The sequence below is a fragment of the Hermetia illucens genome, chromosome 3 (genome assembly GCF_905115235.1).
Source record: "Hermetia illucens chromosome 3, iHerIll2.2.curated.20191125, whole genome shotgun sequence".
NCBI classification, from domain to species: domain Eukaryota; kingdom Metazoa; phylum Arthropoda; class Insecta; order Diptera; family Stratiomyidae; genus Hermetia; species Hermetia illucens.
Genome location: NC_051851.1, coordinates 28,073,421 through 28,086,428, shown reverse-complemented (window position 1 = coordinate 28,086,428; position 13,008 = coordinate 28,073,421). Strand labels below are relative to the sequence as shown.

Here is a 13,008-nt window from a genome sequence, read left to right as displayed (position 1 = left end):
TGTTCTCTATAATTTTCTTGCTGCTTAGCCCTTATTGACCCCATTCTTCCAAGCAATAAGCATTTATTATAAAATAATCGAAAAGTCCAGTCCGAGGAAAATAAAACACTTATGGGAGTTCCCAACGGGTCAATGTTGAAATGAGATAAAACAAGTTGTGTGTTTGAAGGACTCGTTCAAATGTCCGCCTCAGGTGCACACGGTAACACAAATTCAAGAAGTCCAATTTTCAAAAACTCTGCCGGATAAATCTGACCCAATTTGACCTTTGAGTGCATTGGTCGAAGACCTTTGGGGGGAAAACCATAGTCCCAGATCGTTCTTGCAGAACGCCAATTCTGTCATTCGATATCTAGCACGTAGTGTAGTATTGTTCGAATCATGTCATCATCGTTTAATCTGACTCAAAAGAAGTTATCATCGATCTGTAGCGCTCCCCGTTGATTACCAACGTCGTTCTCGAAGAAGTGTAACAGCGAGCGCCCGAAGTCCACCCCTGCCGCTAATCGTGATGGGGGTTAGCGTCGTCCCACATGACCAAAGATGATTTTTACGACCAAATTGGAGTCCTTTACCAAACGCTCCAAACCCCAGTAGGTTCTTCCCTACACGACAGCAGCGATGTTTTCGCTGGATCTGTCGTTCCCCCGACATACGGGTGTTGACTGATTGTTTACCGAACCAATCGCCTCGAATTTGGCAACCAAACGTTGCAAAGCAGTTTTTGAAACCGAAACGCGAGTAAAGTTTGCACTAACGAACAATCCTGCAAATTTTTTGTCATTAGGACTGATAGTCAATCGCCACAGTACTCCACCAGTAACTCAATAATAAATAAACACTTTAAGAGAGACCTAATACAGACCCCTATATTTCTCCAAAGTTTACGTTTTCATTAGAACGCCAGAACAGTTTCGAACTACTCGCGGCATATTCTATTATAAGAGACAAAGCGATTCAGGAACCTGACAACCTGGCTCCGACGATAATTGTTGTATCGATTCAAAAAAAATCTTTCATCACATTATAATCTTAAATTCTTAAAAGCAAATGCCTGCTCTTCAGCGTCATCCACGTAATCATCATCATCATCAACGGCACAACAACCGGTATCCGGTCTAGGCCTGCCTTAATAAGGAACTCCAGACATCCCGGTTTTGCGCCGAGGTCCACGAATTCGATATCCCTAACAGCTGTCTGGCGTCCTGACCTACGCCATCGCTCCATCTTAGGCAGGGTCTACCTCGTCTTCTTTTTCTTTTTCCATCCACGTAATACGTCTTGAAAATAAGGGTCATCGTCTAGAAAATTCTTGGCCGAGAAAATTCCAAGCAATTACAAATATGAAACATATCATTAATTTGACCATATTTATTATTATCCAAAGAAGTCTGATATACAATATATTTACTAACTAACGGGAAAGCAAACTATCGGTACATTGACTAAGCACGATCTGAAGAAAACGCAACCAAATTATCGGAAGTGATAATGGAGTGGACTACGTGAACCAGAAATTAATCAATCTGACTCGGCACTTGGACATAACACACTTAAAAGCCATTATTTTCATAAAAAGAACAATATCCTCTAGAGACAGGAGGAAATTGTTGACATATCGGTAAAAATCTGGGCAGAAGCCATGGCTAAATTACCAATCTAGAACTGAAACAATCGATATACAAATTCAGTAGCCGAGAGTACATCTGTCATTTCATCTCTTTCTTTAGCCTTTGTCCAATTCAAAAGCGGGGTCGGCTCACCGTGATCGGTTGCGCCATTTTGTTCTGTCGTACAAAAACCGTGGGAATCCAAGACCTTTCCCAGAGGTCGAAAAAGGGAATGATCGTTAAGATTCCAAAGAAGAGCACCCATTTTGAGCTCATAGATTAATTCGATTAGATCTATTAGGAAACAACGGATGTGGGGGGCACAGAGCATTGGAAGAGTTACTGGGAGTACTGAATCCAGTTCTTACAATGCCTTCCGATTCTCGTGTCGCCATACATCTGTTTGGTAGAAGATATGAAGTTACCCTGAAGCGTAGAGAGGACTGGGAAGACCCAGAGGAATGCGTGGCGGGATATACGGAAGTCTTCTACACCGATGGCTTAAAAACAGAAGAGGGTTCTGGAGCCGGAGTCTACCTTTCGAATAAAAACGAGAAGTGGGCTTTTCTTTGGGAAAATATGCAACGGTTTTTCAAGCCGAAGTTTATGCGATCCTAAGGGCGGCAAACTGGGTGATTGAGGAGCTGTTGAAGGGCAGCCAAGTGCATTGAGGGCATTGAACAGTCCTTTGATCACCTCGAAAATCGTTCAGGAATGCAGAAACCGTTTGAACTCTATCTCTAGATTCAATACGATGGAACTACTCTGGGTACCTGGTCACTGTGGCGTAGAGGGAAATGATATCTCGGGTGCTTTAGCGAAAGAGGGATCAATCTCCACTATGCCGGGACCGGAACCAGCAATTGGAGTATCAGTAGTATTGGCTAAGTCTGTTTTCAAAAACTGGGAACAAGCTGCCCATAATGGCAGGTGGCAGAGCCTAAATGTTGCTCGACACACCAAACTTTTCCTACCAGAACCGAACATACGTACCGCAAAGTTTATCCTGTCGAAAAGCAGGAGGACTTGAAGGTAGATTGTAGGCATTCTGACAGGCCATAATTCACTAGCTGTCCCTCCTGTAATGAGGAAGCGGAATCCACGGAGCACTTCCTATGTGAATGCCCCACCTATGGACGCACCAGGCATCAGATCTTTGGTGCCGATGTGCTCCAATTGCGACGGGTAGCACCACATCCACTAACGGAAATCCCGCGATACGTTAACGAATCCGGAATATTCCGTTAGACGGGGGTGGCGAGTATAATGGGCCAACATGGCCTGAGTGCTCAGAAGCTGTAGCTTCTCCCACCATACACACACACACACACACACACCCATCTTGAGTGTGACAATCTTCCCTACGGATAATTTTGAAACAGTGTGCGGACTTTAGATCTTCGCTACACATACTTTCTATCGATTTCGAAAAAGCTTTCGATAGAGTGAACAGGGAAGTGTAATAGTAAGCAGCATATGATAGCGGAACATGTCACGTGCTGCACAAAGGTCTTGCAGGATTTTGAGGTCCAAAGCAAAGCTCACGAGGATTGCATCTTGTCATTCAGTATATGACATCTTTCCTCAAACACCTAGATTATGCTGAGAACATCTGTTTCTTCCACGGGTTATGGACCTTGGCAAAATGGTTCTAGATTTAAGGGATCATCCCGGATCTGAGAAATCGATTGTTTTGCATTAATTGTATCTAGATATATTGTAGAATATATGAGCAAAGTGATTTTTTAATATTCGGAGTCGTTCGAAGATTACAGTGTTAGACAGGTCAAATGTCACATGCCAAGTTTAGGTCGATCGCCGTAATAAAGCGCATATTTCTCGGTCCGAATGACTTCGCAGAAATCATAAGAATTTAAGCCAAGGCGTTACTTGTGTTTCTTCAAGAAACCTAAGGTTTATGAACTAGGTACTGCAGATTAATGATCAGTTAATATTTTATGGTTAAAAACCGCATTCTAATTTTTAAATGCGTTTTTCTCGAAACTGCATGTAGAAAATCTGCTCTTACCATAGCCCAAAATCTATCCAACGAAATTCTTTGAAAATCTAGCTTTCGATATTTGTTAATAATCCTAGTTTGCGGATTGTGGTTAAGTCCACACGTTAAAATGCTGTTTACATTTTTTCCTTAAGATTATCACAGTACCCTCTAGATGGCAGCAGAAAAACACCTTTTCTTGGAGATGGATGGATATGTTGCTCTGTATTTCAATAATGAACGATGTTATCGGGCTGGAAAAATTTCAACATAAAGTTGAGATTATTCTATGCTAATGTTCTGAATCCCACTTTTATTGAAAAACTCCAAGCCTTCATCAACACCTGTCTGCGTTGTATAACTTGGACAACGCACATGCATGGCACTCGCATGCACTGTTATCGGAAGTGGCAGTGGATAGATCACACAATAAGGAGGGGCGAAAATTCCATCGCTGGCTATGGCATGGAGTGGAATCTACCCTCAAAAGATGACAAACGAGTGGCGCGCCCCAAGCGTACTTGGCGCAGAACAATAGATGAGGAATGCGGGCGTCTCGAGACACCTAAAGAGCACGTGACATTAGCTGCTAGTTTCTCCAGAATGCCCCTCCGGCGTAGAACAACCCAGATGTTCACGCAATTTAAAGCTTGATGTGGTCCATGCAGAAGAATCCGGAGCGGAGCGGAGCTCTCTGCCCACCAAACTTTTGAGATGTTCGTTGATGCGTCCCTGGATTATGTTTGCTATTATCTTTGCAAAGGCAAGGAACACGCAAAACACCCCTTCAATTATTATACTCAAAACTCAATAACAATCCGTCATTGAATTCGCGTTTGCTACCGTTACTTCGCTTAAGCCCAGAATGTCCAGCTTATATCGTTAAAATTCCCGCTCAAATCGGAGAAAGCGAGCATTCTGAGGACCCTCGCTATCGTTGTCGAGGAGCGTGAACACATTCCAGAACCCAATCGATAGCTAAAGGACATAAGCATGATGTCCGTCCCTATCCGAGACCTTGAAGTTTCGAAATTTGCAGGCTGACAACCCACAGATTTCTACACCCCGTTTAGTCGCCTTTTACGAGAAGGAGGAAAGACTTTGAGTATATTTGAATTCCATTTTACAGGGCTATACCCACATACCCACCCACATACATACTATTGACATGTTATTGGAAAAATATTATGCCCCTAGGACGAAGGAGGATGCTAGAAGTTTAAAATGACTCTTTCCAACGAGGAGGGTTGAAGTTAATAGTCGATAGAAAACCACTGCTATGTTTACTTCGGACTACTAGTTGCTCTATGATCTCATCATCCCGCATCTCTAATTACACTAACACTAAACTCTGCTCCTATTTCGGCAAATTTATTAGTTCTTCGGAATTATAGTTAAATTTCAACTCCAGTATTGGCTGCCAACAATCTCTAACTCCTTATGTATAACGTAATTGTTAAATTTTGAACTTTCGAATTCAATGTCCCAGAAGTTATCTATTTTAGCGTAATCCAAATATTCGAAACTAGTTTCAGATACCTAGTCAATAGCACAAAATGGGACGGTAAAAATTGATCAAAAGCCAAAGAAAAATCACCTTCGTCTTGCAAATTGATTATAACACGAACAAGATCACAATATCCATAAATAAGATACGAAATTCCCAGGAGACCGGTCAGTCGCACCTGGTTGCCGAAGATCTGCATGGATAAAAACAAGCTCGTCCAATCCTTGCACCCTGAAAACCCCACGGTTCCCATGGACGACGGAGTAGTTATCAAGGAGGAGGAACAGCCAACTTTTTCTACTCCGCGTAAATGAAGAATGTCTGGAGGCGTTGGAACGCAAAGGTGAAAGTGTTCCGCTCCGGGAAATTGGAGGACGATCTGTATCCAATCGACGCCGCAAACGAGCTTTTTTGAGGGGATGAAAATCCACGATCCGACGGGAACTGTCCACCCAACCATGCTGAGGATAGCACAGATAAATCTGCAGTACTCGAATTTCGCCTCAGCTGATACGCTGATCTTCCTCCTACAGGAAGACATCGACCTCGAATTAATGCAGGAGCCCTGGATCAAAGGAAGCCAAATCATCAAAGGCCTCGAAAGCAAATATTACAATTTATTGTACAGTACAGAGGCACTGATCAAAACAGACCTAGAGCATGTATCTTCAGCAGGAAGAGCTAAATACAACAAGAAGGCATTGTCTCCGTGGTGGAATCCAGATCTGTTCAGCCACAGGAAGCTGACCAGGGAGGTCCTCAATATCTGTTATAAGTCTACCATTAAGACTGCCAATAGGCGGTCTTGATTGGACTATCGTCAAAACATTTAAAGCGTCAGCAAATCTGCGAGACCCAGTAATATTTTGATCAAGGGAGGAGCCCATCCTTTGTTAAGAAGTCGGAAGTCTCCTGGACGGAATCGTTTAGAGAGACCCTGAGCTGCTAGTTTAAACGCACTTGCCCGTCAGGGAGGAGGACTGTGCTTGGAGGGTACGCAGCCCTAGTCATGTGGGATTATCAAGTCTGGTCGAGGATAAAATCAGTTGAGATAGCTTCTCCACATATAAATCATGGGGCCCAGATAGTATAATCCCAGTCTTGCTACACAAAAAAAGCAAGAAAGGTTTGTCCTGTGGCTTGTCAAGATATACTAGAGCTGTATTTTTTGGAAATACGTATCACATTCTTGGAGACGCGCGCGAGTGGTTTTCATATCGAAAAGTGCGCCATGAGTCCGCGAAGGACTTTCGACCAATCAGCCTCACCTCTTTCGTTTTGAAGACTCTAGAGTGCGTCCTGGACATCCGCTTAAGGACGATATGCAGAGAACGCCCTTCTCCTAGTCTTAGCATGCCTACTTCAAAGGCAATTCCACAGAAACGCTGTTCTAGCTAGAACTAGACTACGGAGGCCAGTTACACCATTCTTTGAGGACCTCAAGAATGATATGGGTTCAAATAAAAGCAAATACCAATAGAATTCTCAGCTTCAGAAGAGGCAATTCGGCCAACCTTGAACAGACGAACAGAATGTTGAAAATAAGAAAAAAATATTCTTCCAATAACCGTTGACGTCAGTGGCAATTACTCATTCACTACTTCTTAATTATTTACTGTTCAATTTCATAAAATCATATCATTATCTTATTCTACACAAGAAAAAAAATTCAAACTCACCAGACTCATAATCGGCCATTGTTTCCGTCTGAAAATCTTCATACAAATGCGGTCTGAATTTCTTCTCCAATCCATACGAATAGAAACGGAATAAACATTCCAAACCATAACGAAAACCAGCCTTAGCATCCTCAAGCGCCAACTGTCGAAAATCATTGTACATTGTCTTATTGAAATTCTCTCGTAAAAAGAATGACCAGAAACGGAAAAGCGTATTCATTTCTTGTGATTGTCCCGAGCCCATACGACGACGTTCCTTCAAGCATCGACTCTGATACTTATGATATGCCTGCTGTGTAAAGCCATTTTCCTTAAGCAGAGCATGTGATGGATGTTGAAAAACTGGAAGACTCTGTGGTACAGATGATCCGTAACTGGAAGCTGTAGGACTTGTACCCGCCGAACTACCCATACTGGAAGTGCGTGGCCGATGTTCAACGGTATCCATAACCCAACCAACGTGAAATTCAACAGGTGGATTACTCGAATGCCGGGTCTTACGTTTGCGCGGCGTTCGAGGATCAATCATTTCGGATCGAGGAGCTGCATAGAAGCGAGCTCGACGATGTCCACCGGCCGAAATATTCGAAGCATTCAAATCTTCCTCATATGGTGGTGGCGGTGGAGGTGGAACTTCTTGTTGGGTTTTCTTCGTTGATTTCGGTGCAATCTTTTCAAAATCCTCCTGGGAAATAACGTTCACAGTCTTATAGTTAGCAAAAGTACGAGAATCCTGGGTCCAGATTTCTTCTTCATAGTTCGTAAGGCCATCATTAATCACTTGCTCGAGATCTTGAGTGATTTTCGTGCGAGTTGTCCATTCACCAGTTCGGTCGTAGCCTTCATGTTTCGGAGCGCGATGACCGACTTGTGTAACAATCAAAATTTTATTCACATCACGATCAGACAATTCGTAATCAGACTCATCATCCGAAAAGTTTTCTGTGAAATTATTTACACGTCCGCTAGTCGGAACTTCCAATTCTTCATCAAACTGAAAATCTAATTCTTCTTTTTCAACCGGTTGGGGTTTTGCTGGAAAGCGACCAGCACCTTTGGTGGTTTCCTTGCCCATGGAATTTTTCGAACGTCGTTTCACTTCTTTCCACAGAGTCGTCATATTCTCCGACATCAACATTGCATTTTCAGGCAGTTCGGGAGAAACGGGCGCTTCCGATTGATCGTTTTTATTGTCCTTCCCCACCGGCGTCGGTTTCTGTTCTACAGTCTTGATTTCTTCATCTGCTTTTGCAGTTTCCGAAGCCTCCTTTTCGGTCTTAGCGCTATCCTTCTTTTCCGAATTGTCATTATTCTTGTCCTTAGTTGAGGAGCTTTTTCCAGAACCTGACTTATCATCGGCTACTGCCTGAGCTGCTTGAGCAACTTTTGCACTTAAGGCACTCTGAATTTGAAAGTGCCTCGGTAAAGGCGGGGGAGGAATGCTTGGCAATGGAGCCGCAGCGAAATTCGCTTTCAATGCCATTTGCTCTTCCGTGGCCGATATTTCATTGTCTTGAATTGGCCATTTTGTCGGCTCGACTTTTGTGCGAACCTTGAAACCATCGACTAGTTCTATTTTATCAGACTCTTTAATAGCGGTTAGTATCAGAGCGACATCCGTAGTCAACGCTAAAACGCGGTGAAACGATGCAATCAATGTGACTGGAATGAAACCTTCAGGATCCATTTTACGCCGCAAGAAGAAATCACCCCGAAGATTTTCTTCGCTGAAGTAATATTCACTGAAATGGAAATAATGAAAGTTAGATATGAACAACTTTTCGAACCTTTCGAGTAAAATTTTACATCTGCTTCTTGATTGCTTCCTTCACAGCCGCCACATCCATCTCGATATATCCTGGCATTCCATTATAGTAATGAGTGCCCATCATAATAAAAGACGGATCCAGTCCGTCCGCTTTGTAGTCCACATGATTCATATTATTGAACCGTGTCGAACGATACTGCGACGAACGGGCGGTTGGATTGCGACCACCCACACCTCCGCCCCGAGGACGTCCTCGATAACTCGTAGTTCTCAAACGACGATTTCGTGCTGAGCCCCCATAGCCACCTTCGTACTCATCACCTCGATTTCCGGAAATTCGCCTGTTTCGTACCGAAGGTTTCGAACGAGCATTCTTGGCAACATCGATCTGTAACGGACGCCATCTGTGTTTAGGAATTTTTTTCGTATTCGACGATGTGCCGGCTGCCCCTTCAAGTTGAGCAGATTGACCGTTCGGGGATGACGAATCATCTTTCGGTGACTTAGCTTTCGCTGATTCAGTACTTGAATTGGCCGCTGAAGTACCAGCTTCCGGACTAGATTTAACCGCACTACTTGACGTTGGTGATTCTGAATCAGCAGTTTTATCACCAGACTCAGGACTGGTAGTGGTATCACTGCCAGCAGTAGCAGGTTTAGCAGGCGGAGGGGTCTTTTTGTTATCGGGAAGCTTCACGGCAGCCGCCCCAGTTAGAACAGGCCAGTCACCCACATTGGAGAAGTCTCCAGCCTAAGGATAAAGGAGAGATTTAACTTGGTATTTTTGTCCGCACTGGATCAATTGTAAGTTCAAGGGAGAATCGACTATTACCTTGCTGTTAATCTTCTTTTTATCTTTCGTAACTTTCACAACAGTCGGCGCAACAGCGGGCGGGACATTATCACGTTTGGGTCCTACAAAATATTGTGTTAAATGCTTCGAAAGTCCAGAAGTGCAAGTACTTACCTGAAGCTTTCGATTGTTGCTTCGGTTGCAGAACCCTTTTATCAAGAGGAATCGAAGACGCCTGTGGACTTCCAGAAGCTTGTTTTGTAATCTGAAATGAAAAGTAAAGTAGAATAGAGAATTTATCGACCATCGACTTCCAAGGTTTTTATATTTTCTAGCGAGCCCAAACCAATAAATATACCATGACCGGTTGGAAACTCCCAAGATACATTTCTCAATTAATAAAAGTAGAACATACACGTTTTCTTCTGGTTTTCTCAGTATTGCTCAAAATAAAGGAGTTGGAGACGATTCTTTAAGAAAAACACAAAACAGCTGTATCCACACGAGAGAATTATTCATATGAATTTATAGAAAATAAAAGTAGTTATCATCGCCATGCGCAAACAGATATGAATTGCGAGAGTCAATTATGACATAACAGTTTCGTTTGAAGAAATAATTTACGCAAAAATGATCATAAAAATAACACGCTAACCACACCGAGTAGCTACTGACACATTTTCTGCGTTAGAAGGTTGATAGTGAAATTTTTTAAATGCGTTTGTTTAGGAAGCATTTTTATAGTGACATAACACCCAAATACGCTAATTGTCTCTCAAGGGGATGATCAACATTCTACGAGTTTCCAAAGTTGAATCAGAGTCCTCCTTTCGTGAAATTCCACAGGATTTCTTCAAACCAATGACGCACATATAGCATAAAACTCTTCCCGTGGCGTAACCCAACGAAAAAATTTAATTCATCTCCTGATTCTACCTTTTGTCTAAAAATAACATTCGGTTAGATATTTTTAATGCCTGTGCCGTTCTCTTTGTCTCGAAACATATATTTTTTTGAGAACAAACGCTGTTTTAAATTTCGGGAGGTGTTTGCACGCACATCGGTTAATCACTTTATTTTCTAAATTTAACAACAAACAACAATAATTCCTTGTCATGTTGCCAACAAGAAAAAATATCCCACAGTTCAGTAATTCTGTTGTGAATTGTGTTATTTGGAATATAAGAAAGTAAATAACACATAAGTATAGCACTATTTTCTCTAGCTCTAGCCAGACTGCGTGAGACATAAATAAGACTTTCTTATAAACCAATAAAAAAACTTAAAGGTGAAGCAGAGGAAAGCCTCCTGACTAGGAAAAAATCAAACAAACTTAAATGTTATTTATTTTAATGCCGGTTGTACATAGATAGATTAGGAGATAGAGGGAGATTTGGTGCCTCAATTATGAAGGCTTTGAAGTTCTCTTATGCAACAAAGTTGTGAGACGCATCCAGGAATGTCCAATATTCATAGTAGGCAAAAATACTATTAACCGAAACGCCTAAACTATCAGGTTAACCCATATTTCATAGAGTATTTCTACACCCTCCGGACAAGATAGAATGAAACACGCTTCCGATGACGAGAAAGAACAGTTTTAGCGACAGAATCTGATCCTACAAGACTGTTTTGTAGGACGCCTGCTCATTTCTTTGTGAAGTTTAAGGGATCCACATATGAAGTCTCTTTTTACTGGTATAGTTGTCCTCCTCGATTTGATTATCATTACACTCAATGCCAACAGCAAGGTAAGCACAAAGACGAACACCAACATCCATGACCACTAAGATTCAAGCACAGAACAACGAGATTGAGGGGCTGGTGCTCTACTTGCACAACCACCGCCCTGTTAAAGCCCGGGATACTATGCACCGTCATAAGTCACTGTCCGCCATATTATGTAAATATCATGCTGATCCCAAGCCCAGGTAAAGGACAGTTTAAGGCAAGGTATTTAGTACTATCCTCAGTGGAAACAAAACCGTGATCGGGGAAAGTGAGAAAAAAATTAGTAGTGGTTGTTGGATGGCTCTGAATGACCCGCAGATATTGCTCGGTGATTTAAACGCCAAGGTGGGGAACGAGAAGACACATCGAATAATGACCGAAGGGCACGGTCTCCATGACATATCAAATGACAAATACCGAAATTCATCATGAAATCGAGATGCTTTCCACAAGGACATGAGCGATGGCATTATTAATAATAATCGTTGGCGCAACAAGCTAATTGGATCTGGACCTTAAAATGTGTTGTAGCACGCACTTCATGTGGTCAACATTGCGCTTGCTTCGAAGCTGATTCGACTAGAATCCGACATTCAATCAGAATACAAATCCCTCTGAAGCCCATGAAATTTAAATCGCTATTTTCTGTACCAAAGATTAGGGTTCTAACCATTGAGCCATCAGAACAAAAATTACATACTACATGAAATTTGCCACAGTTTCGTTGTGAAAACAGATCTCTGAACGGTGGAGCAGCGTGATCGAAAACGACTATGGGAATTGCTGGCTCCAAATAAATTAATTCAATTTTCTAGATATGAATTATATCGACTGAAACACCTTCGGTATAGACTTCGGCTGGTCTGAGCATAGACAACTTCTTCGTTTTAGGATAGGTGTCCTGGGTCCCTCCCACAACGGCAATTTTTGAAAAGGCATTTCGTATTCAAAATGACCTTCTGAGGGGGAGTACTCTGTACAGACTCAGTAAGGAAACGAGAAAGAAATGTATCATACTCCGGCTGTTACATGTCAGCATTTCTTCAAAATCTCCGCTTCTCCGCAATTTATACCACAAAAAGCCTGGTTAAGTAATCACACATAATCATCAACGGCGCAACAACCGGTATCCTGTCTAGGCCTACCTTAATAAGGAACTCCAGACATCCCGGTTTTGGGCCGAGGTCCACCAATTCAATATCCCTAAAAGCTGTCTGTCGTCCTGACCTACGCCATTGCTCCACCTCAAGCAGGGTCTGCCTCGTCTTTTTTTTCTACCATAGATATTATAGACTTTCCGGGCTGGATCATCCTCATCCATACGGGTTAAATGACCCGCTCACCGTAACCTATTGAGCCGGAATTTATTCACAACCTCACAGTCATGTTATTGCTCATAAATTTCGTCGTTATGTAGGTTACATAATCGTCCATCCTCATGTAGGGGGCCAAACATTCTTCGGAGGATTCTTCTCTCGAACGCGGCCAAGAGTTCGCAATTCTTCTTGCTAAGAACCCAAGTCTCCGAGGAATACATGAGGACTGGCAAGATCATTGTCTTGTACAGTAAGAACTTTGACCCTATGGTGAGACGTTTCGAGCAGAACAGTTTTTATAAGTTGAAATAGACTCTTGTTGGCTGCCAACAACCGTGCGCGGATTTCATCATCGTAGCTGTTATCGGTTGTGATTTTCGACCCTAGATAGGAGACATTACCAACGATCTCAAGGTTGTAGTCTCCTATCTTTATTCTTCCCGTTTGACCAATGCGATTTGATGTTGTTGGATGTTGATGTTGCCACCATATATTTCACACATGACCGTGATAAAATCTTTATCCTCCTCCTTTTAGCCCTTAGGAAAAATCTCGGATTCAAAGAAATTTTGAATAAGTCGAAGCAGCAACTCTGCCTAGAATAA

The 13,008-nt window shown here is 42.4% G+C and overlaps 1 protein-coding gene across 2 annotated transcripts in view; it reads right to left on the bottom strand.

Annotated features, from left to right (window-relative positions):
* The window catches only part of LOC119653184 (la-related protein 1), a 45,318-nt gene that overhangs the window by 1,984 nt on the left and 30,326 nt on the right, over positions 1 to 13,008 (bottom strand). For both annotated transcript variants that reach the window (XM_038057737.1, XM_038057738.1), the window contains exons 2-5: positions 9,531 to 9,621; positions 9,396 to 9,478; positions 8,602 to 9,314; positions 6,796 to 8,537 (exon numbers count right to left, since the gene is read on the bottom strand). In XM_038057737.1, coding sequence (XP_037913665.1) covers positions 6,796 to 8,537; positions 8,602 to 9,314; positions 9,396 to 9,478; positions 9,531 to 9,621 — 2,629 coding nt within the window. The remainder of the gene's footprint in view (positions 1 to 6,795; positions 8,538 to 8,601; positions 9,315 to 9,395; positions 9,479 to 9,530; positions 9,622 to 13,008) is intronic.